At 53.0% G+C, this 25,286-nt stretch overlaps 1 protein-coding gene across 3 annotated transcripts in view; it reads right to left on the bottom strand.

The window, feature by feature from the left end:
- The window catches only part of FAM20A (FAM20A golgi associated secretory pathway pseudokinase), a 132,660-nt gene extending 116,308 nt beyond the window's left edge, over nt 1-16,352 (bottom strand). For all 3 annotated transcript variants that reach the window (XM_075348036.1, XM_075348037.1, XM_075348038.1), the window contains exon 1: nt 15,819-16,352. In XM_075348036.1, coding sequence (XP_075204151.1) covers nt 15,819-16,150 — 332 coding nt within the window. In that variant the 5' untranslated portion in view covers nt 16,151-16,352. The remainder of the gene's footprint in view (nt 1-15,818) is intronic.
- Nucleotides 16,353-25,286: the final 8,934 nt, after the last annotated feature.

The raw sequence follows: 25,286 nt of genomic DNA, 5'->3' as shown, positions 1-25,286 counted from the left end.
GCACCATTCGGCAGGGCCTACGGACCCCGACCAGGCTTGGAGTCGCTGTAAAACTGGTCAAATCCATTAGCGAAGGGAACCTCCGGGGTTTCCCAGCAGTCAAGACCCGATTGAAGGCAACAGCTCAAACAGTGAAGGGAAACACATTCACCGCCAAGGCTACAGTTCCCAGGGCCAGAGCCTGCGGGCAAAAGGGGCTCCCTCAGCCTCCATCCAAGCTGGGGAGCGGGTTACCGGTGGGAAGCCACCAGAACCGAGAACACAACACAGGTGCAGGGAAAGGCAGTCACCGTCAACCTACCGGGAGAAGAACCACCGCAGCCGTCTGTGGGACCCGTCCATCCAGCCAGTTGCTTTACCAGAGACTTTGTATTCATCATTGGCTGAGTGCGTACCATTTTGCCGTGCGGCATCGCGCTGCCCCCACGACCCTTCCAGTCTCTTCCACAGGACATCACTAGTCCCTCACACTGCTCTGGGGGGATTTTGGCCCACTCTTCTTCCAGTCTCTTCCACAGGACATCACTAGTCTCTCACACTGCTCTGGGGGGATTTTGGCCCACTCTTCTTCCAGTCTCTTCCACAGGACATCAGTAGTCCCTCACACTGCTCTGGGGGGATTTTGGCCCACTCTTCTTCCAGTCTCTTCCACAGGACATCACTAGTCCCTCTCACTGCTCTGGGGGGATTTTGGCCCACTCTTCTTCCAGTCTCTTCCACAGGACATCAGTAGTCCCTCACACTGCTCTGGGGGGATTTTGGCCCACTCTTCTTCCAGTCTCTTCCACAGGACATCACTAGTCCCTCACACTGCTCTGGGGGGATTTTGGCCCACTCTTCTTCCAGTCTCTTCCACAGGACATCACTAGTCCCTCACACTGCTCTGGGGGGATTTTGGTCTGCTCTTCTTCCAGTCTCTTCCACAGGACATCACTAGTATCTCACACTGCTCTGGAGGGATTTTGTCCCACTCTTCTTCCAGTCTCTTCCACAAGACATCACTAGTCTCTCACACTGCTCTGGGGGGATTTTGGTCCACTCTTCTTCCAGTCTCTTCCACAGGACATCACTAGTCCCTCACACTGCTCTGGAGGGATTTTGGCCCACTCTTCTTCCAGTCCCTTCCACAGGACATCAGTAGTCCCTCACACTGCTCTGGGGGGATTTTGGCCCACTCTTCTTCCAGTCTCTTCCACAGGACATCACTAGTCCCTCACACTGCTCTGGGGGGGATTTTGGCCCACTCTTCTTCCAGTCTCTTCCACAGGACATCACTAGTCCCTCACACTGCTCTGGGGGGATTTTGGCCCACTCTTCTTCCAGTGTCTTCCACAGGACATCACTAGTCTCTCACACTGCTCTGGGGGGGATTTTGGCCCACTCTTCTTCCAGTCTCTTCCACAGGACATCACTAGTCTCTCTCACTGCTCTGGGGGGATTTTGGTCCACTCTTCTTCCAGTCTCTTCCACAGGACATCACTAGTCCCTCACACTGCTCTGGGGGGATTTTGGCCCACTCTTCTTCCAGTCTCTTCCACAGGACATCACTAGTCTCTCACACTGCTCTCGGGGGATTTTGATCCACTCTTCTTCCAGTCTCTTCCACAGGACATCACTAGTCTCTCACACTGCTCTGGGGGGGTTTTGGTCCACTCTTCTTCCAGTCTCTTCCACAGGACATCACTAGTCCCTCACACTGCTCTGGGGGGATTTTGGCCCACTCTTCTTCCAGTGTCTTCCACAGGACATCACTAGTCTCTCACACTGCTCTGGGGGGGATTTTGGCCCACTCTTCTTCCAGTCTCTTCCACAGGACATCACTAGTCTCTCACACTGCTCTGGGGGGGATTTTGGCCCACTCTTCTTCCAGTCTCTTCCACAGGACATCACTGGTCTCTCACACTGCTCTGGAGGGATTTTGGCCACTCTTCTTCCAGTCTCCCACAGGACATCACTAGTCTCTCACACTGCTCTGGGGGATTTTGGCCCACTCTTCTTCCAGTCTCTTCTTCAGGACATCACTAATCTCTCACACTGCTCTGGGGGGGATTTTGGTCCACTCTTCTTCCAGTCTCTTCCACAGGACATCACTAGTCTCTCACACTGCTCTGGGGGGATTTTGGCCCACTCTTCTTCCAGTCTCTTCCACAGGACATCACTAGTCCCTCACACTGCTCTGGGGGGATTTTGGCCCACTCTTCTTCCAGTCTCTTCCACAGGACAAAACTAGTCTCTCACACTTCTCTGGGGGGATTTTGGCCACTCTTCTTCCAGTCTCTTCCACAGGACATCACTAGTCTCTCACACTGCTCTGGGGGGATTTTGACCCACTCTTCTTCCAGTCTCTTCCACAGGACATCACTAGTCCCTCACACTGCTCTGGGGGGATTTTGGCCCACTCTTCCTCCAGTCTCTTCCACAGGACATCACTAGTCTCTCACACTGCTCTGGGGAGATTTTGGCCCACTCTTCTTCCAGTCTCCCACAGGACATCACTAGTCTCTCACACTGTTCTGGGGGGATTTTGATCCACTCTTCTTCCAGTCTCTTCCACAGGACATCACTAGTCCCTCACACTGCTCTGGGGGGATTTTGGCCCACTTTTCTTCTAGTCTCTTCCACAGGACATCACTAGTCCCTCACACTGCTCTGGGGGGATTTTGGCCCACTCTTTTTCCAGTCTCTTCCACAGGACAGCACTAGTCCCTCACACTGCTCTGGGGGGATTTTGGCCCACTCTTCTTCCAGTCTCTTCCACAGGACATCACTAGTCCCTCACACTGCTCTGGGGGGATTTTGGTCCACTCTTCTTCCAGTCTCTTCCACAGGACATCACTAGTCTCTCACACTGCTCTGGGGGGATTTTGGCCCACTCTTCTTCCAGTCTCTTCCACAGGACATCACTAGTCTCTCACACTGCTCTGGGGGGATTTTGGTCCACTCTTCTTCCAGTCTCTTCCACAGGACATCACTAGTCTCTCACACTGCTCTGGGGGGATTTTGGCCCACTCTTCTTCCAGTCTCTTCCACAGGACATCACTAGTCTCTCACACTGCTCTGGGGGGATTTTGGTCCACTCTTCTTCCAGTCTCTTCCACAGGACATCACTAGTCTCTCACACTGCTCTGGGGGGATTTTGGCCCACTCTTCTTCCAGTCTCTTCCACAGGACATCACTAGTCTCTCACACTGCTCTGGGGGGATTTTGGCCCACTCTTCTTCCAGTCTCTTCCACAGGACATCACTAGTCTCTCACACTGCTCTGGAGGGATTTTGATCCACTCTTCTTCCAGTCTCTTCCACAGTTCTTTGACTGTTGTGGGTTTCTTGGCCATAACTTTGCCACCAAAGATTTTCCGGAGGTATCTATTGGGTATAGATCAGGACTCTGGGCTGTGGCCATATCATTGTTTCCAGGAGCTGTTTCCCCATTTTTGTGTGTGACAGGGGACATTGTCCTACATGAAAATTGCTACTGATTGAGTGATGGACACAAGTAAGGAGCTTATATTCACTCTATTATGTAGATGTATGAGAGGTACAACTCCTGCTGCAGAAAACATCCCCCAAACCATGACCCTTCCTCCACCACCTGTCACTGCCTTATGAACACACTTTGGGTTCAGTCTTTCCCCAGTTTGTGGATGAACATAATGTTTCCCATCATGCCCAATTAAATTACCCTTGCTTTCATCAGTAAAATGACCTGTGGACATTTCTCTGTTGACACAACATGCTCCTCACCAAAGGAGAGTGTAGCTTTATGATTCTTCCTGCTAATAAGAGGTTTAGTAATTGCAGAGTGGGCTTTCAGTCCAAATGCTCTTACACGTTGTGACACTGTATAACGAGACAGATCCTTACCCTGTTCAGTGCTGAATTTGGCGAGTAATTCCAGCTGCAGTGTGGAAACGATCACCCATTGGGAGTCTCCACAATATTCTGTTCTCTCTTGCATTTGTTTTTTGAGGACGACCAGCCTTCTTGGGGGACTTGAAAGAGTTTGTGATGTTGTTAGGATGCAATATTCTCAGTCAGGGTTTCAGTCACTTTGGAACGGCATAGTCAGTGGAGCTGGAAAGTTATTCTGCCAGTCATATAGGGTTGTCAGATAATGAAGGAAATTAACACCAGGTGCAGATTAACACCAATACCTTGGAGGGATCTGACAGTGTTCTCTAATTGTGATCCGGGTTCTCCAATTGTGATCCGGGTTCTCCAATTGTGATCCGGGTTCTCCAATTGTGATCCGGGTTCTCCAATTGTGATCCGGGTTCTCCAATTGTGATCCGGGTTCTCCAATTGTGATCCGGGTTCTCCAATTGTGATCCGGGTTCTCCAATTGTGATCCGGGTTCTCCAATTGTGATCCGCGATCTCCAATTGTGATCCGCGATCTCCAATTGTGATCCGCGATCTCCAATTGTGATCCGCGATCTCCAATTGTGATCCGCGATCTCCAATTGTGATCCGCGATCTCCAATTGTGATCCGCGATCTCCAATTGTGATCCGGGTACTCCAATTGTGATCCGGGTTCTCCAATTGTGATCCGGGTTCTCCAATTGTGATCCGGGTTCTCCAATTGTGATCCGGGTTCTCCAATTGTGATCCGTGTCCTCTAATTGTGATCCTGGTTCTTTAATTGTGATCCTGGTTCTCCAATTGTGATCCGCGTCCTCTAATTGTGATCCGGGTTCTTTAATTGTGATCCGCGTCCTCTAATTGTGATCCGTGTCCTCTAATTGTGATCCGGGTTCTCCAATTGTGATCCGGGTCCTCCAATTGTGATCCGCGTCCTCCAATTGTGATCCGCGTCCTCCAATTGTGATCCGCGTCCTCCAATTGTGATCCGCGTCCTCCAATTGTGATCCGCGTCCTCCAATTGTGATCCGCGTCCTCCAATTGTGATCCGCGTCCTCCAATTGTGATCCGCGTCCTCCAATTGTGATCCGCGTCCTCCAATTGTGATCCGCGTCCTCCAATTGTGATCCGCGTCCTCCAATTGTGATCCGCGTCCTCCAATTGTGATCCGCGTCCTCCAATTGTGATCCGCGTCCTCCAATTGTGATCCGCGTCCTCCAATTGTGATCCGGGTTCTCCAATTGTGATCCGGGTTCTCCAATTGTGATCCGGGTTCTCCAATTGTGATCCGGGTTCTCCAATTGTGATCCGGGTTCTCCAATTGTGATCCGCGTCCTCTAATTGTGATTCGGGTTCTCTAATTGTGATCCGGGTTCTCTAATTGTGATCCGGGTCTCTTACATTTATCTCATTTACATTTTTATTATTTGCTTTACAATAAATTCAGTTTATGAAATGGAGAATCCTGCGAGTTTCCTCATGTGAGGAGATAATCACAGAGGACGACTCAAAGAGCGCAACATTTAGGAAACTGTGTGTTCTCTAATCTTTATCTCCAGTGTATACAGAATAATGCACTGCAGAGTGGATCAGTGGGTAAGAGTTCACATATCAGTTAAAAGCTCCTGTCCGGGTGACAGATCACGGGTCAGGATGGAGGATCACACCCATCATCACCACTACAATCCCCTTGAGGGATTAAACAGAACATCCTTAGACAAACAGCAGAGAGCAAACAGCCACATGTCCTGCAGCCCCAGAGCCAAGAATGTGGGGGAAGGGCAGCCACCCCGAAACCCGTGGAGTCACACACCGAGCAAAGAAAAGTATGTGCCCCCCACAAGCACCTCCGGGGGCTTCTCTGTTCTCATCCACATCCATAGACATTAACATGGAAACAAATAAATATCCCCTGTCCCAATGTCTCCTCCGGAGGTTTCTACACCAGAGAGTGAGGGTCCGGAGGTTTCTACACCAGAGAGTGAGGGTCCGGAGGTTTCTACACCAGAGAGTGAGGGTCCGGAGGTTTCTACACCAGAGAGTGAGGATCCGGAGGTTTCTACACCAGAGAGTGAGGGGCCGGAGGTTTCTACACCAGAGAGTGAGGATCCGGAGGTTTCTACACCAGAGAGTGAGGATCCGGAGGTTTCTACACCAGAGAGTGAGGGTCCGGAGGTTTCTACACCAGAGAGTGAGGATCCGGAGGTTTCTGCACCAGAGAGTGAGGAACCGGAGGTTTCTGCACCAGAGAGTGAGGAACCGGAGGTTTCTGCACCAGAGAGTGAGGGTCCGGAGGTTTCTACACCAGAGAGTGAGGATCCGGAGGTTTCTACACCAGAGAGTGAGGATCCGGAGGTTTCTACACCAGAGAGTGAGGGGCCGGAGGTTTCTACACCAGACAGTGAGGGTCCGGAGGTTTCTACACCAGAGAGTGAGGGTCCGGAGGTTTCTACACCAGAGAGTGAGGATCCGGAGGTTTCTGCACCAGAGAGTGAGGGTCCGGAGGTTTCTGCACCAGAGAGTGAGGAACCGGAGGTTTCTACACCAGAGAGTGAGGGTCCGGAGGTTTCTACACCAGAGAGTGAGGGTCCGGAGGTTTCTACACCAGAGAGTGAGGATCCGGAGGTTTCTACACCAGAGAGTGAGGATCCGGAGGTTTCTACACCAGAGAGTGAGGATCCGGAGGTTTCTACACCAGAGAGTGAGGAACCGGAGGTTTCTACACCAGAGAGTGAGGATCCGGAGGTTTCTACACCAGAGAGTGAGGATCCGGAGGTTTCTACACCAGAGAGTGAGGGGCCGGAGGTTTCTACACCAGAGAGTGAGGATCCGGAGGTTTCTACACCAGAGAGTGAGGGTCCGGAGGTTTCTGCACCAGAGAGTGAGGGTCCGGAGGTTTCTACACCAGAGAGTGAGGATCCGGAGGTTTCTACACCAGAGAGTGAGGATCCGGAGGTTTCTACACCAGAGAGTGAGGGGCCGGAGGTTTCTACACCAGAGAGTGAGGGTCCGGAGGTTTCTACACCAGAGAGTGAGGGTCCGGAGGTTTCTACACCAGAGAGTGAGGGTCCGGAGGTTTCTACACCAGAGAGTGAGGGTCCGGAGGTTTCTACACCAGAGAGTGAGGGTCCGGAGGTTTCTACACCAGAGAGTGAGGGTCCGGAGGTTTCTACACCAGAGAGTGAGGGTCCGGAGGTTTCTACACCAGAGAGTGAGGGTCCGGAGGTTTCTACACCAGAGAGTGAGGGGCCGGAGGTTTCTACACCAGAGAGTGAGGGTCCGGAGGTTTCTACACCAGAGAGTGAGGATCCGGAGGTTTCTACACCAGAGAGTGAGGGTCCGGAGGTTTCTACACCAGAGAGTGAGGGTCCGGAGGTTTCTGCACCAGAGAGTGAGGAACCGGAGGTTTCTACACCAGAGAGTGAGGATCCGGAGGTTTCTACACCAGAGAGTGAGGATCCGGAGGTTTCTGCACCAGAGAGTGAGGATCCGGAGGTTTCTACACCAGAGAGTGAGGGGCCGGAGGTTTCTACACCAGAGAGTGAGGGGCCGGAGGTTTCTACACCAGAGAGTGAGGGTCCGGAGGTTTCTACACCAGAGAGTGAGGGTCCGGAGGTTTCTGCACCAGAGAGTGAGGGTCCGGAGGTTTCTGCACCAGAGAGTGAGGGTCCGGAGGTTTCTACACCAGAGAGTGAGGGTCCGGAGGTTTCTACACCAGAGAGTGAGGGTCCGGAGGTTTCTACACCAGAGAGTGAGGGTCCGGAGGTTTCTACACCAGAGAGTGAGGGTCCGGAGGTTTCTACACCAGAGAGTGAGGGTCCGGAGGTTTCTACACCAGAGAGTGAGGGTCCGGAGGTTTCTACACCAGAGAGTGAGGGTCCGGAGGTTTCTGCACCAGAGAGTGAGGGTCCGGAGGTTTCTGCACCAGAGAGTGAGGGTCCGGAGGTTTCTGCACCAGAGAGTGAGGGTCCGGAGGTTTCTGCACCAGAGAGTGAGGGTCCGGAGGTTTCTGCACCAGAGAGTGAGGGTCCGGAGGTTTCTGCACCAGAGAGTGAGGGTCCGGAGGTTTCTGCACCAGAGAGTGAGGGTCCGGAGGTTTCTGCACCAGAGAGTGAGGGTCCGGAGGTTTCTACACCAGAGAGTGAGGATCCGGAGGTTTCTACACCAGAGAGTGAGGGGCCGGAGGTTTCTACACCAGAGAGTGAGGATCCGGAGGTTTCTACACCAGAGAGTGAGGGTCCGGAGGTTTCTACACCAGAGAGTGAGGGTCCGGAGGTTTCTACACCAAAGAGTGAGGGTCCGGAGGTTTCTACACCAGAGAGTGAGGGTCCGGAGGTTTCTACACCAGAGAGTGAGGATCCGGAGGTTTCTACACCAGAGAGTGAGGGGCCGGAGGTTTCTACACCAGAGAGTGAGGGTCCGGAGGTTTCTACACCAGAGAGTGAGGATCCGGAGGTTTCTACACCAGAGAGTGAGGATCCGGAGGTTTCTACACCAGAGAGTGAGGATCCGGAGGTTTCTACACCAGAGAGTGAGGATCCGGAGGTTTCTACACCAGAGAGTGAGGGTCCGGAGGTTTCTACACCAGAGAGTGAGGGTCCGGAGGTTTCTGCACCAGAGAGTGAGGGGCCGGAGGTTTCTACACCAGAGAGTGAGGGGCCGGAGGTTTCTACACCAGAGAGTGAGGGTCCGGAGGTTTCTACACCAAAGAGTGAGGGTCCGGAGGTTTCTACACCAGAGAGTGAGGGTCCGGAGGTTTCTACACCAGAGAGTGAGGATCCGGAGGTTTCTACACCAGAGAGTGAGGGGCCGGAGGTTTCTACACCAGAGAGTGAGGGTCCGGAGGTTTCTACACCAGAGAGTGAGGATCCGGAGGTTTCTACACCAGAGAGTGAGGATCCGGAGGTTTCTACACCAGAGAGTGAGGATCCGGAGGTTTCTACACCAGAGAGTGAGGATCCGGAGGTTTCTACACCAGAGAGTGAGGGTCCGGAGGTTTCTACACCAGAGAGTGAGGGTCCGGAGGTTTCTGCACCAGAGAGTGAGGGGCCGGAGGTTTCTACACCAGAGAGTGAGGGGCCGGAGGTTTCTACACCAGAGAGTGAGGGGCCGGAGGTTTCTGCACCACAGTGTGAGTGTCCGGAGGTTTCTACACCAGAGAGTGAGGGGCCGGAGGTTTCTACGCCATAGAGTGAGGGGCCGGAGGTTTCTACACCAGAGAGTGAGGGGCCGGAGGTTTCTACACCAGAGAGTGAGGGGCCGGAGGTTTCTACACCAGAGAGTGAGGGGCCGGAGGTTTCTACACCAGAGAGTGAGGGGCCGGAGGTTTCTACACCAGAGAGTGAGGGGCCGGAGGTTTCTACACCAGAGAGTGAGGGGCCGGAGGTTTCTACACCAGAGAGTGAGGGGCCGGAGGTTTCTACACGGGAGAGTGAGGGGCCGGAGGTTTATACACGGGAGAGTGAGGGGCCGGAGGTTTCTACACCAGAGAGTGAGGGGCCGGAGGTTTCTACACCAGAGAGTGAGGGGCCGGAGGTTTCTACACCAGAGAGTGAGGGGCCGGAGGTTTCTACACCGGAGACTGAGGGGCCGGAGGTTTCTACACCAGAGAGTGAGGGTCCGGAGGTTTCTACACCAGAGAGTGAGGGTCCGGAGGTTTCTGCACCAGAGAGTGAGGGGCCGGAGGTTTCTACACCAGAGAGTGAGGGGCCGGAGGTTTCTACACCAGAGAGTGAGGGGCCGGAGGTTTCTACACCAGAGAGTGAGGGTCCGGAGGTTTCTACACCAGAGAGTGAGGGGCCGGAGGTTTCTACACCAGAGAGTGAGGGGCCGGAGGTTTCTACACCAGAGAGTGAGGGGCCGGAGGTTTCTACACCAGAGAGTGAGGGTCCGGAGGTTTCTACACCAGAGAGTGAGGGGCCGGAGGTTTCTGCACCAGAGAGTGAGGGGCCGGAGGTTTCTACACCAGAGAGTGAGGGGCCGGAGGTTTCTACACCAGAGAGTGAGGGGCCGGAGGTTTCTACACCAGAGAGTGAGGGGCCGGAGGTTTATTCCCCAAGAGAGTGAGGGGCCGAAAATGATACACTGGGGGGGGGGGGGGGTGTCGGAGATCATTTACTGGGGAAGGGGGGTGTCTGGAGTTTATACTCTTGGGGCCCTGGAGGTTATACCTTGGGGGCCTGGAGGTTATACCCTGGGGGCCCGGAAGTTACAGTCATATGAAAAAGTTTGGGCACCCCTATTAATGTAACCTCTTTTCTTTATAACAATTTGGGTTTTTGCTATTTCAGTTTCATATATCTAATAACTGATGGACTGAGGAATATTTCTGGATTGAAATGAGGTTTATTGTACTAACAGAAAATGTGCAATCCGTATTTAAACAAAATTTGACCGGTGCAAAAGTATGGGCACCCTTATCAATTTCTTGATTTGAACCCTTCTAACTACTTTTTACTGACTTACTAAAGCACTAAATTGGTTTTGTAACCTCATTGAGCTTTGAGTTTCATAGGCAGGTGTATCCAATCATGAGAAAAGGTATTTAAGGTGGCCACTTGCAAGTAGTTCTCCTATTTGAATCTCCTATGAAGAGTGGCATCATGGGCTCCTCAAAACAACTCTCCAATGATCTGAAAACAAAGATTATTCAACATAGTTGTTCAGGGGAAGGTACAAAAAGTTGTCTCAGAGATTTAACCTGTCAGTTTCCACTGTGAGGAACATAGTAAGGAAATGGAAGAACACAGGTACAGTTCTTGTTAAGCCCAGAAGTGGCAGGCCAAGAAAAATATCAGAAAGGCAGAGAAGAAGAATGGTGAGGACAGTCAAGGACAATCCACAGACCACCTCCAAAGACCTGCAGCATCATCTTGCTGCAGATGGTGTCACTGTGCATCGGTCAACAATACAGCGCACGTTGCACAAGGAGAAGCTGTATGGGAGAGTGATGCGAAAGAAGCCGTTTCTGCAAGCACGCCACAAACAGAGTCGCCTGAGGTATGCAAAAGCACATTTGGACAAGCCAGTTACATTTTGGAAGGAGGTCCTGTGGACTGATGAAACAAAGATTGAGTTGTTTGGTCATACAAAAAGGCGTTATGCATGGAGGCAAAAAAACACGGCATTCCGAGAAAAGCACTTGCTCCCCACAGTAACATTTGGTGGAGGTTCCATCATGCTTTGGGGCTGTGTGGCCAATGCCGGCACCGGGAATCTTGGTAAAGTTGAGGGTCGCATGGATTCAACTCAGTATTAGCAGATTCTTGACAATAATGTGCAAGAATCAGTGACGAAGTTGAAGTTACGCAGGGGATGGATATTTCAGCAAGACAATGATCCAAAACACCGCTCCAAATCTACTCAGGCATTCATGCAGAGGAACAATTACAATGTTCTGGAATGGCCATCCCAGTCCCCAGACCTGAATATCATTGAACATCTGTGGGATAATGTGAAGCGGCGGTCCATGCTCGGCGACCATCAAACTTACCTGAACTGGAATTGTTTTGTAACCAGGAATGGTCAAATCTACCTTCATCCAGGATCGGGGAACTCATTAACAGCCACAGGAAGCCACTAGAGGCTGTGATTTCTGCAAAAGGAGGAGCTACAAAATATTGATGTCACTTTTATGTGGAGGTGCCCATACTTTTGCACCGGTCAAATCTTGTTTAAATGCGGATTGCACATTTTCTGTTAGTACAATAAACCTCATTTCAATGCAGAAATATTACTCAGTCCATCAGTTATTAGATATATGACACTGAAATAGCAAAAACCCAAATTGTTATAAAGAAAAAAGGTTACATTAATAGGGGTGCACAAACTTTTTCATATGACTGTATACCCTGGGGATCCGGAGATTATACCCTGGGGGGCCTGGAGGCTATACCCTGACGGCCAGGATGGTATACCCTGGTGGGCCCGGAGGCTATACCCTGACGGGCCGGATGGTATACCCTGGTGGGCCTGGAGGCTATACCCTGACGGGCCGGATGGTATACCCTGGTGGGCCCGGAGGCTATACCCTGACGGCCCGGATGGTATACCCTGGTGGGCCCGGAGGCTATACCCTGACGGCCCGGATGGTATACCCTGGTGGGCCCGGAGGCTATACCCTGACGGCCCGGATGGTATACCCTGGTGGGCCCGGAGGCTATACCCTGACAGCCCGGATGGTATACCCTGATGGGCCCGGATGGTATACCCTGACAGCCTGGTTGGTATACCCTGGTGGGCCCGGAGGCTATACCCTGACGGGCCGGATGGTATACCCTGGTGGGCCCGGAGGCTATACCCTGGTGGGCCCGGATGGTATACCCTGGTGGGCCCGGAGGCTATACCCTGACAGCCCGGATGGTATACCCTGGTGGGCCCGGAGGCTATACCCTGACGGCCCGGATGGTATACCCTGGTGGGCCCGGAGGCTATACCCTGACTGCCAGGATGGTATACCCTGGGGGGCCCGGATGGTATACCCTGACAGCCCGGATGGTATACCCTGGTGGGCCCGGAAGCTATACCCTGACGGCCAGGATGGTATACCCTGGTGGGCCCGGAGGCTATACCCTGACGGGCCGGATGGTATACCCTGGGGGTCTGCCAGTTTTCGGTATATATACACATTCTCCCTGTCCGGTGTATACAGCTGCCCGCACAGACACAGTCATCACTTCGGAGAATGTGAAGGAGCCGCAGACTGTTCAGACTCCGGAAGATTCATCATCAGAAAGTCCCCTCTGACCTCATCCAGGAAAGAACAATGACTAATGAGGCCGCGGGGGAGGGGTGCGGACATGGAACTGTGATGGACTGATGCGGTATTATACACAGGTGAGAACACGTTAGAGGCAGAGGTACGGTATTATACACAGGTGAGGACACATTAGAGGCAGAGGTACGGTATTATACACAGGTGAGGACACGTTAGAGGCGGAGGTACGGTATTATACATAGGTGAGGACACGTTAGCGGCAGAGGTACGGTATTATACACAGGTGAGGACACATTAGAGGCAGAGGTACGGTATTATACACAGGTGAGGACACGTTAGAGGCGGAGGTACGGTATTATACACAGGTGAGGACACGTTAGAGGCAGAGGTACGGTATTATACACAGGTGAGGACACATTAGAGGCAGAGGTACGGTATTATACACAGGTGAGGACACGTTAGAGGCAGAGGTACGGTATTATACATAGGTGAGGACACGTTAGAGGTGGGGGTACGGTATTATACACAGGTGAGGGCACGTTAGAGGCAGAGGTACGGTATTATACACAGGTGAGAACACGTTAGAGGCAGAGGTACGGTATTATACACAGGTGAGGACACATTAGAGGCAGAGGTACGGTATTATACACAGGTGAGGGCACGTTAGAGGCAGAGGTACGGTATTATACACAGGTGAGGACACATTAGAGGCAGAGGTACGGTATTATACACAGGTGAGGACACATTAGAGGCAGAGGTACGGTATTATACATAGGTGAGGACACGTTAGAGGTGGGGGTACGGTATTATACACAGGTGAGGGCACGTTAGAGGCAGAGGTACGGTATTATACACAGGTGAGGACACATTAGAGGCAGAGGTACGGTATTATACACAGGTGAGGAGACATTAGAGGCAGAGGTACGGTATTATACACAGGTAAGGACACGTTAGAGGCAGAGGTACGATATTATACACAAGTGAGGACACGTTAGAGGCAGAGGTACGGTATTATACACAGGTGAGGACATGTTAGAGGCAGAGGTACGGTATTATACACAGGTGAGGACACATTAGAGGCAGAGGTACGGTATTATACACAGGTGAGGACACATTAGAGGCAGAGGTACGGTATTATACACAGGTGAGGACACATTAGAGGCAGAGGTACGGTATTATACACAGGTGAGGACACATTAGAGGCAGAGGTACGGTATTATACACAGGTGAGGACACATTAGAGGCAGAGGTACGGTATTATACATAGGTGAGGACACGTTAGAGGCAGAGGTACGGTATTATACACAGGTGAGGACACATTAGAGGCAGAGGTACGGTATTATACACAGGTGAGGACATGTTAGAGGTGGGGGTACGGTATTATACACAGGTGAGGACATGTTAGAGGCAGAGGTACGGTATTATACACAGGTGAGGAGACGTTAGAGGCAGAGGTACGGTATTATACACAGGTGAGGAGACGTTAGAGGCAGAGGTACGGTATTATACACAGGTGAGGACACATTTGAGGCGGAGGTACGGTATTATACACAGGTGAGGACACGTTAGAGGCGGAGGTACGGTATTATACACAGGTGAGGACACGTTAGAGGTGGAGGTACGGTATTATACACAGGTGAGGGCACGTTAGCGGCAGAGGTACGGTATTATACACAGGTGAGGACACGTTAGAGGCAGAGGTACGGTATTATACACAGGTGAGGGCACGTTAGCGGCAGAGGTACGGTATTATACACAGGTGAGGACATGTTAGAGGTGGGGGTACGGTATTATACACAGATGAGGACACGGTAGAGGCAGAGGTACGGTATTATACACAGGTGAGGACATGTTAGAGGTGGGGGTACGGTATTATACACAGGTGAGGACACGTTAGAGGCAGAGGTACGGTATTATACACAGGTGAGGAGACGTTAGAGGCAGAGGTACGGTATTATACACAGGTGAGGACACATTTGAGGCGGAGGTACGGTATTATACACAGGTGAGGACACGTTAGAGGCGGAGGTACGGTATTATACACAGGTGAGGACACGTTAGAGGTGGAGGTACGGTATTATACACAGGTGAGGGCACGTTAGCGGCAGAGGTACGGTATTATACACAGGTGAGGACATGTTAGAGGTGGGGGTACGGTATTATACACAGGTGAGGACACGTTAGAGGCAGAGGTACGGTATTATACACAGGTGAGGAGACGTTAGAGGCAGAGGTACGGTATTATACACAGGTGAGGAGACGTTAGAGGCGGAGGTACGGTATTATACACAGGTGAGGGCATGTTAGAGGTGGGAGTACGGTATTATAGACAGGTGAGGAGACGTTAGCGGCAGAGGTACGGTATTATACACAGGTGAGGACACGTTAGAGGCAGAGGTACGGTATTATACACAGGTGAGGACATGTTAGAGGTGGGGGTACGGTATTATACACAGATGAGGACACGGTAGAGGCAGAGGTACGGTATTATACACAGGTGAGGACACGTTAGAGGCGGAGGTACGGTATTATACACAGGTGAGGACACGTTAGAGGCAGAGGTACGGTATTATACACAGGTGAGGACACGTTAGAGGCAGAGGTACGGTATTATACACATGTGAGGACACGTTAGAGGCAGAGGTACGGTATTATACACAGGTGAGGAGACGTTAGAGGCAGAGGTACGGTATTATACACAGGTGAGGACACGTTAGAGGCGGAGGTACGGTATTATACACAGGTGAGGGCATGTTAGAGGTGGGAGTACGGTATTATACACAGGTGAGGAGACGTTAGAGGCAGAGGTACGGTATTATACACAGGTGAGGACACGTTAGAGGCAGAGGTACGGTATTATACACAGGTGAGGACACGTTAGAGGCGGAGGTACGGTATTATACACAGGTGAGGGCATGTTAGAGGTGGGAGTACGGTATTATACACAGGTGAGGAGACGTTAGCGGCAGAGGTACGGTATTATACACAGGTGAGGAGACGTTAGAGGCAGAGGTACGGTATTATACACAGGTGAGGACACGTTAGAGGCAGAGGTACGGTATTATACACAGGTGAGGACACGTTAGAGGCGGAGGTACGGTATTATACACAGGTGAGGACACGTTAGAGGCAGAGGTACGGTATTATACACAGGTGAGGACACGTTAGAGGCAGAGGTACGGTACAATACATGTTAGTGGAGGTGAGGGATCAGGGACACGTTACTTGGTGGCTCCTCTTACCGGTTGAAGCTGGCCACCCTCTTCCTCTGGTAGCGGACGGTCTCGTGGGTGTTGAGCAGCTGGTCCTCGGACAGTGGTTTGGTGGCCATTGCCAGGTACAGATGGTGAGAAAACAGGTCCTGTAGTTTGGAGCCAGGGTAGCGGGTGGTGGCGGGGGCGGTGTGGGCACTGGATACGGTGGCATTCTCCACCAGGGGCGCGGAGTCCTCACAGACACAGCCACGGCCCAACCGAACCTGGATCTCCGGCCACAGGTGGAAATATATATCAGCGCCAAGGAGAGCGGACAGCGCCAGAACCAGCAGCAGGCGGTCCCTGCGGAGGAGCAGCATGGCAGCCAGGGGCAGCCTAGAGGGGCACAGGACCTTGCACCCTATACCTAGATAGGCCGGGTGCAGAGAGCAGAGTGCCAGGTGCAGGGTCCTGGGCAGGCGGCAGCGCCAGGTGCAGGGTCCTGGGCAGGCGGCAGCGCCAGGTGCAGGGTCCTGGGCAGGCGGCAGTGCCAGGTGCAGGGTCCTGGGCAGGCGGCAGTGCCAGGTGCAGGGTCCTGGGCAGGCGGCAGTGCCAGGTGCAGGGTCCTGGGCAGGCAGCAGTGCCAGGTGCAGGGTCCTTGGCAGGCGGCAGTGCCAGGTGCAGGGTCCTGGGCAGGCGGCAGTGCCAGGTGCAGGGTCCTGGGCAGGCGGCAGTGCCAGGTGCAGGGTCCTGGGCAGGCGGCAGTGCCAGGTGCAGGGTCCTGGGCAGGCGGCAGTGCCAGGTGCAGGGTCCTGGGCAGGCGGCAGTTCCACGTGCAGGGTCCTGGGCAGGTGCAGGGTCCTGGGCAGGCGGCAGTGCCAGGTGCAGGGTCCTGGGCAGGTGCAGGGTCCTGGGCAGGCGGCAGTGCCAGGTGCAGGGTCCTGGGCAGGAGCAGGGTCCCGGGCAGGCGGCAGTGCCAGGTGCAGGGTCCTGGGCAGGTGCAGGGTCCTGGGCAGGCGGCAGTGCCAGGTGCAGGGTCCTGGGCAGGTGCAGGGTCCTGGGCAGGCGGCAGTGCCAGGTGCAGGGTCCTGGGCAGGTGCAGGGTCCTGGGCAGGCGGCAGTGCCAGGTGCAGGGTCCTGGGCAGGTGCAGGGTCCTGGGCAGGCGGCAGTGCCAGGTGCAGGGTCCTGGGCAGGTGCAGGGTCCTGGGCAGGCGGCAGTGCCAGGTGCAGGGTCCTGGAGGCTGTGTGCTGTGGATAGATGTTGCAGGCATGGATAACAGCTGAGTGCTGGGTGACACTTCGCAGTCTGGGTGCTGATGGGCGTCGCTGAACCTGCTGCTGGGTGGAGTAGTCAGGGGAGGATGGGAGGCACAGAATCTGCTGGGTGGAGTAGTCAGGGGAGGATGGGAGGCACAGAATCTGCTGGGTGGAGTAGTCAGGGGAGGATGGGAGGCACAGAATCTGCTGGGTGGAGTAGTCAGGGGAGGATGGGAGGCACAGAATCTGCTGGGTGGAGTAGTCAGGGGAGGATGGGAGGCACAGAATCTGCTGGGTGGAGTAGTCAGGGGAGGATGGGAGGCACAGAATCTGCTGGGTGGAGTAGTCAGGGGAGGATGGGAGGCACTGACCGGCACCGAAGCAGAATGGAAGCAGCAACTGCAAATCTCCAGGACTGAAACACAGTGAGGCAGTATAGGGTAGAGGATAGCAGGGCAGTATAGGGTAGAGGATAGCAGGGCAGTATAGGGGCAGAGGATATCAGAGCAGTATAGGGGCAGAGGATATCAGGGCAGTATAGGGTAGAGGATAGCAGGGCAGTATAGGGTAGAGGATATCAGGGCAGTATAGGGTCAGAGGATATCAGGGCAGTATAGGGGTAGAGGATAGCAGGGCAGTATAGGGTAGAGGATATCAGGGCAGTATAGGGTCAGAGGATATCAGGGCAGTATAGGGGCAGAGGATATCAGGGCAGTATAGGGTCAGAGGATATCAGGGCAGTATAGGGGTAGAGGATAGCAGGGCAGTATAGGGTAGAGGATAGCAGGGCAGTATAGGGGTAGAGGATAGCAGGGCAGTATAGGGTAGAGGATATCAGGGCAGTATAGGGTCAGAGGATATCAGGGCAGTATAGGGGCAGAGGATATCAGGGCAGTATAGGGGCAGAGGATATCAGGGCAGTATAGGGTCAGAGGATATCAGGGCAGTATAGGGTCAGAGGATATCAGGGCAGTATAGGGTCAGAGGATATCAGGGCAGTATAGGGGCAGAGGATATCAGGGCAGTATAGGGGCAGAGGATATCAGGACAGTAGAGGGGCAGAGGATATCAGGGCAGTATAGGGTCAGAGGATATCAGGGCAGTATAGGGTAGAGGATATCAGGGCAGTATAGGGGCAGAGGATAGCAGGGCAGTATAGGAGCAGAGGATATCAGGGCAGTATAGGGTAGAGGATATCAGAGCAGTATAGGGTAGAGGATAACAGGGCAGTATAGGGGCAGAGGATATCAGGGCAGTATAGGGCAGAGGATATCAGGGCAGTATAGGGGCAGAGCATATCAGAGCAGTATAGGGTAGAGGATAGCAGGGCAGTATAGGGTAGAGGATATCAGGGCAGTATAGGGTCAGAGGATATCAGGGCAGTATAGGGGCAGAGGATATCAGGGCAGTATAGGGTCAGAGGATATCAGGGCAGTATATGGGCAGAGGATATCAGGGCAGTATAGGGGTAGAGGATATCAGGGCAGTATAGGGGTAGAGGATATCAGGGCAGTATAGGGGTAGAGGATATCAGGGCAGTATAGGGGTAGAAGATATCAGGGCAGTATAGTTGTAGAGGATATCAGGGCAGTATAGGGGCAGAGGATATCAGGGCAGTATAGGGGTAGAGGATATCAGGGCAGTATAGGGGCAGAGGATATCAGGGCAGTATAGGGGTAGAGGATATCAGGGCAGTATAGGGTAGAGGATATCAGGGCAGTATAGGGGCAGAGGATATCAGGGCACTATAGGGGCAGAGGATATCAGGGCAGTATAGGGTAGAGGATAGCAGGGCAGTATAGGGGCAGAGGATATCAGGGCAGTATAGGGTAGAGGATATCAGGGCAGTATAGGGTCAGAGGATATCAGGGCAGTATAGGGTAGAGGATATCAGGGCAGTATAGGGGCAGAGGATAGCAGGGCAGTATAGGAGCAGAGGATATCAGGGCAGTATAGGGTAGAGGATATCAGAGCAGTATAGGGTAGAGGATAACAGGGCAGTATAGGGGCAGAGGATATCAGGGCAGTATAGGGCAGAGGATATCAGGGCAGTATAGGGGCAGAGCATATCAGAGCAGTATAGGGTAGAGGATAGCAGGGCAGTATAGGGTAGAGGATATCAGGGCAGTATAGGGTCAGAGGATATCAGGGCAGTATAGGGGCAGAGGATATCAGGGCAGTATAGGGTCAGAGGATATCAGGGCAGTATATGGGCAGAGGATATCAGGGCAGTATAGGGGTAGAGGATATCAGGGCAGTATAGGGGTAGAGGATATCAGGGCAGTATAGGGGTAGAGGATATCAGGGCAGTATAGGGGTAGAAGATATCAGGGCAGTATAGTTGTAGAGGATATCAGGGCAGTATAGGGGCAGAGGATATCAGGGCAGTATAGGGGTAGAGGATATCAGGGCAGTATAGGGGCAGAGGATATCAGGGCAGTATAGGGGTAGAGGATATCAGGGCAGTATAGGGTAGAGGATATCAGGGCAGTATAGGGGCAGAGGATATCAGGGCACTATAGGGGCAGAGGATATCAGGGCAGTATAGGGTAGAGGATAGCAGGGCAGTATAGGGTAGAGGATATCAGGGCAGTATAGGGTCAGAGGATATCAGGGCAGTATAGGGGCAGAGGATATCAGGGCAGTATAGGGTCAGAGGATATCAGGGCAGTATAGGGTAGAGGATATCAGGGCAGTATAGGGTCAGAGGATATCAGGGCAGTATAGGGTAGAGGATAGCAGGGCAGTATAGGGAAGAGGATATCAGGGCAGTATAGGGTCAGAGGATATCAGGGCAGTATAGGGGCAGAGGATATCAGGGCAGTATAGGGTCAGAGGATATCAGGGCAGTATAGGGTAGAGGATATCAGGGCAGTATAGGGGCAGAGGATAGCAGGGCAGTATAGGAGCAGAGGATATCAGGGCAGTATAGGGTAGAGGATATCAGAGCAGTATAGGGTAGAGGATAACAGGGCAGTATAGGGGCAGAGGATATCAGGGCAGTATAGGGCAGAGGATATCAGGGCAGTATAGGGGCAGAGCATATCAGAGCAGTATAGGGTAGAGGATAGCAGGGCAGTATAGGGTAGAGGATATCAGGGCAGTATAGGGTCAGAGGATATCAGGGCAATATAGGGGCAGAGGATATCAGGGCAGTATAGGGTCAGAGGATATCAGGGCAGTATATGGGCAGAGGATATCAGGGCAGTATAGGGGTAGAGGATATCAGGGCAGTATAGGGGTAGAGGATATCAGGGCAGTATAGGGGTAGAGGATATCAGGGCAGTATAGGGGTAGAAGATATCAGGGCAGTATAGGGGTAGAGGATATCAGGGCAGTATAGGGGCAGAGGATATCAGGGCAGTATAGGGGTAGAGGATATCAGGGCAGTATAGGGGCAGAGGATATCAGGGCAGTATAGGGGTAGAGGATATCAGGGCAGTATAGGGGCAGAGGATATCAGGGCAGTATAGGGGCAGAGGATATCAGGGCAGTATAGGGTCAGAGGATATCAGGGCAGTATAGGGTAGAGGATATCAGGGCAGTATAGGGGCAGAGGATATCAGGGCAGTATAGGGTAGAGGATAGCAGGGCAGTATAGGGTAGAGGATATCAGGGCAGTATAGGGTCAGAGGATATCAGGGCAGTATAGGGGCAGAGGATATCAGGGCAGTATAGGGTCAGAGGATATCAGGGCAGTATAGGGTAGAGGATATCAGGGCAGTATAGGGGCAGAGGATAGCAGGGCAGTATAGGAGCAGAAGATATCAGGGCAGTATAGGGTAGAGGATATCAGAGCAGTATAGGGTAGAGGATAACAGGGCAGTATAGGGGCAGAGGATATCAGGGCAGTATAGGGCAGAGGATATCAGGGCAGTATAGGGGCAGAGCATATCAGAGCAGTATAGGGTAGAGGATAGCAGGGCAGTATAGGGTAGAGGATATCAGGGCAGTATAGGGTCAGAGGATATCAGGGCAGTATAGGGGCAGAGGATATCAGGGCAGTATAGGGTCAGAGGATATCAGGGCAGTATAAGGGCAGAGGATATCAGGGCAGTATAGGGGTAGAGGATATCAGGGCAGTATAGGGGTAGAGGATATCAGGGCAGTATAGGGGTAGAGGATATCAGGGCAGTATAGGGGTAGAAGATATCAGGGCAGTATAGGGGTAGAGGATATCAGGGCAGTATAGGGGCAGAGGATATCAGGGCAGTATAGGGGTAGAGGATATCAGGGCAGTATAGGGGCAGAGGATATCAGGGCAGTATAGGGGTAGAGGATATCAGGGCAGTATAGGGGCAGAGGATATCAGGGCAGTATAGGGGCAGAGGATATCAGGGCAGTATAGGGTCAGAGGATATCAGGGTAGTATAGGGTCAGAGGATATCAGGGCAGTATAGGGTCAGAGGATATCAGGGCAGTATAGGGTAGAGGATAGCAGAGCAGTATAGGGCAGAGGATATCAGGGCAGTATAGGGGCAGAGGATATCAGAGCAGTATAGGGTAGAGGATAACAGGGCAGTATAGGGGCAGAGGATATCAGGGCAGTATAGGGCAGAGGATATCAGGGCAGTATAGGGGCAGAGCATATCAGAGCAGTATAGGGCAGAGGATATCAGGGCAGTATAGGGTAGAGGATATCAGGGCAGTATAGGGTCAGAGGATATCAGGGCAGTATAGGGTAGAGGATATCAGGGCAGTATAGGGTCAGAGGATATCAGGGCAGTATAGGGTAGAGGATAGCAGAGCAGTATAGGGCAGAGGATATCAGGGCAGTATAGGGGCAGAGGATATCAGAGCAGTATAGGGTAGAGGATAACAGGGCAGTATAGGGGCAGAGGATATCAGGGCAGTATAGGGCAGAGGATATCAGGGCAGTATAGGGGCAGAGCATATCAGAGCAGTATAGGGCAGAGGATATCAGGGCAGTATAGGGTAGAGGATATCAGGGCAGTATAGGGTCAGAGGATATCAGGGCAGTATAGGGTAGAGGATATCAGGGCAGTATAGGGTAGAGGATATCAGGGCAGTATAGGGGCAGAGGATAGCAGGGCAGTATAGGAGCAGAGGATATCAGGGCAGTATAGGGGCAGAGGATAGCAGGGCAGTATAGGGGCAGAGGATATCAGGGCAGTATAGGGGCAGAGGATATCAGGGCAGTATAGGGGCAGAGGATAGCAGGGCAGTATAGGAGCAGAGGATATCAGGGCAGTATAGGGGCAGAGGATAGAGGGGCAGTATAGGGGCAGAGGATATCAGGGCAGTATAGGGGCAGAGGATAGCAGGGCAGTATAGGGGCAGAAGATATCAGGGCAGTATAGGGGCAGAGGATATCAGGGCAGTATAGGAGCAGAGGATATCAGGGCAGTATAGGGTAGAGGATACCAGGGTAGTATAGGGGCAGAGGATATCAGGGCAGTATAGGGGCAGAGGATATCAGGGCAGTATAGGGTAGAGGATATCAGGGCAGTATAGAGACAGAGGATATCAGGGTAGTATAGGGGCAGAGGATAGCAGGGCAGTATAGGGGCAGAGGATATCAGGACAGTAGAGGGGCAGAGGATATCAGGGCACTATAGGGACAGAGGATATCAGGACAGTATGGGGGCAGAGAATATCAGGGCAGTATAGGGTAGAGGATATCAGGGCAGTATAGGGTAGAGGATATCAGGGCAGTATAGGGTAGAGGATATCAGGGCAGTATAGGGGCAGAGGATATCAGGGCACTATAGGGGCAGAGGATATCAGGGCAGTATAGGGGGGCAGAGGATATCAGGGCAGTATAGGGAGGAGGATATCAGGGCAGTATAGGGGCAGAGGATATCAGGGCAGTATAGGGGCAGAGGATATCAGGGCAGTATAGGGGTAGAGGATATCAGGGCAGTATAGGGGCAGAGGATATCAGGACAGTAGAGGGGCAGAGGATATCAGGGCAGTATGGGGGCAGAGAATATCAGGGCAGTATAGGGTAGAGGATATCAGGGCAGTATAGGGTAGAGGATATCAGGGCAGTATAGGGGCAGAGGATATCAGGGCACTATAGGGGAAGTGGATATCAGGGCAGTATAGGGGGGCAGAGGATATCAGGGCAGTATAGGGTAGAGGATATCAGGGCAGTATAGGGGCAGAGGATATCAGGGCAGTATAGGGCAGAGGATATCAGGACAGTATAGGGGCAGAGGATATCAGGGCAGTATAGGGCAGAGGATATCAGGGCAGTATAGGGGCAGAGGATATCAGGGCAGTATAGGGCAGAGGATATCAGGGCAGTATAGGGGTAGAGGATATCAGGGCAGTATAGGGGCAGAGGATATCAGGGCAGTATAGGGCAGAGGATATCAGGGCAGTATAGGGGCAGAGGATATCAGGGCAGTATAGGGTAGAGGATATCAGGGCAGTATAGGGTAGAGGATATCAGGGCAGTATAGGGGCAGAGGATATCAGGGCACTATAGGGGCAGTGGATATCAGGGCAGTATAGGGGGGCAGAGGATATCAGGGCAGTATAGGGTAGAGGATATCAGGGCAGTATAGGGGCTGAGGATATCAGGGCAGTATAGGGCAGAGGATATCAGGGCAGTATAGGGCAGAGGATATCAGGGCAGTATAGGGGCTGAGGATATCAGGGCAGTATAGGGGCTGAGGATATCAGGGTAGTATAGGGTCAGAGGATATTGTGACGCCCTGGCAAAACCAGGTAGTCACGGTCAGGCCCCGCATAACACCTTCCCTCACCTAGGTAACACTCAGCCGACCTGAAACCCTATCACCCCCCCTTAGGGACAGACAGACACACCAGTGGGCTGGACCAGGCGGTTAGGGAACGCCCACCCCGGGGTCTAGACAGCCCGGGGCGGGAAAACAAGCAGTTAAGCTTCAGATGAAGTTGTAGTTCATGTGGAGAGGAGTGTGGGCTGGGGCTGGGGCAAGTTGAACGGTGCCAGGGTCGGAGCCCTGGTGCCTTGGCTAGGTGGCAGACGGTGGTCTCCGTCATTAGGAGACAGGAAGACGGCTCGGCAGATACGAGGTGGATCGGGACAGGGTTGTAGCCTGCCGGTACCGACACGGAGAATTGACCTGGAAACTGTAGCACAGAGGGGGTACTCGGACCCTGAAGCCAGGACCGAAACTAGCGGCCTAGCTAATTAACCGATTGAGGGCAGGATTATAGGTCCTGTCCCACCCAAAGTCCCTAAAAGAAGACAACAGCCCACCGATAGGGATAAGGCCACCGCCAGGGCCCATACATCCCACAGGCCAGCGTCTGCGGGCACGGCTCCTTAGACCACAGCCAGCCGGGAGCGGACTCCTGAATTCCAGACGAGGCAGTCCACCATACACAAAACAAGTGCAGAGGGAAAAGGACAGCGACCACCAGCCCGGGTGGGGGACCTGAATGCAACCGGCCGCGGCGGCCGCCACCAGCACCTTAGTTTACCAAAAGACTCGTGTGATTCATTTGCTGTAAGTAACCAAACATCCCCTCACACATCCGGGCGCACCGGCCCTTGCCATCGCTATCCCCTGCACAAAGACACTGGGTCCCGGGGCAACCATCCCTTCCCACGGAGGGGTTAACATCCAGCTGCCACTACATCTCCCCCGGGTGCCCCACAATAGCAGCGGTGGTGTCCCACTTTACCACACATCGTGGGTGGCGTCATGAAGTTAATACGGTCTAGCCCGTACATCTACGTCCCCCCTGTTTATTCGGCGTGTCCGCGTGACCCCCGGGTCCGGGGGATCCCTCGAGCCACAGACACACATAGCAGGTCCCGACCCAAGCAGCAGCGGCTGCTGGCACGGAGCCGGCACACCCCGAATCTTGGCGTCACGAACAGGATTCAAACCCGTCCACCTACCTGGTGGAAGTGCGCCTTGAATTGGACAGTCAGTGGTGATCCGTTGAGAAATTTCATAAGTCGCCATTTTTGCCGCCGTTTTTAGGCGCGAAAACTGCAGCCCAGCGTCTTCTTCCCCGAGAAAGGGCACGAAGCTGAAGCCCCGCCCCCTGGGAACACGGCCGGAAGGTAAAGCCCGAGGTCGTAAAACGACACTAACTAGCCACTCGAGAGAGTGCCGGCAAAAGACCAAGGGGGGGCGGGCGAAGAATCTGCGGCATGTGACTCGAGCAGATAAAGGGAAGAGACACCAGGACTCTGCCACCCTTTTGTTCCTGGATCCCGACAGAGGAAAATGGCCGAACAGTCTGGCAAGCCCATTATGGAGTGATTTGTGCCCGGAACAGCCGACTGGGTG

This window comes from Anomaloglossus baeobatrachus, chromosome 5 (assembly GCF_048569485.1).
Source record: "Anomaloglossus baeobatrachus isolate aAnoBae1 chromosome 5, aAnoBae1.hap1, whole genome shotgun sequence".
NCBI classification, from domain to species: Eukaryota; Metazoa; Chordata; class Amphibia; order Anura; family Aromobatidae; genus Anomaloglossus; species Anomaloglossus baeobatrachus.
This window is presented reverse-complemented; position numbering and strand designations above follow the sequence as displayed.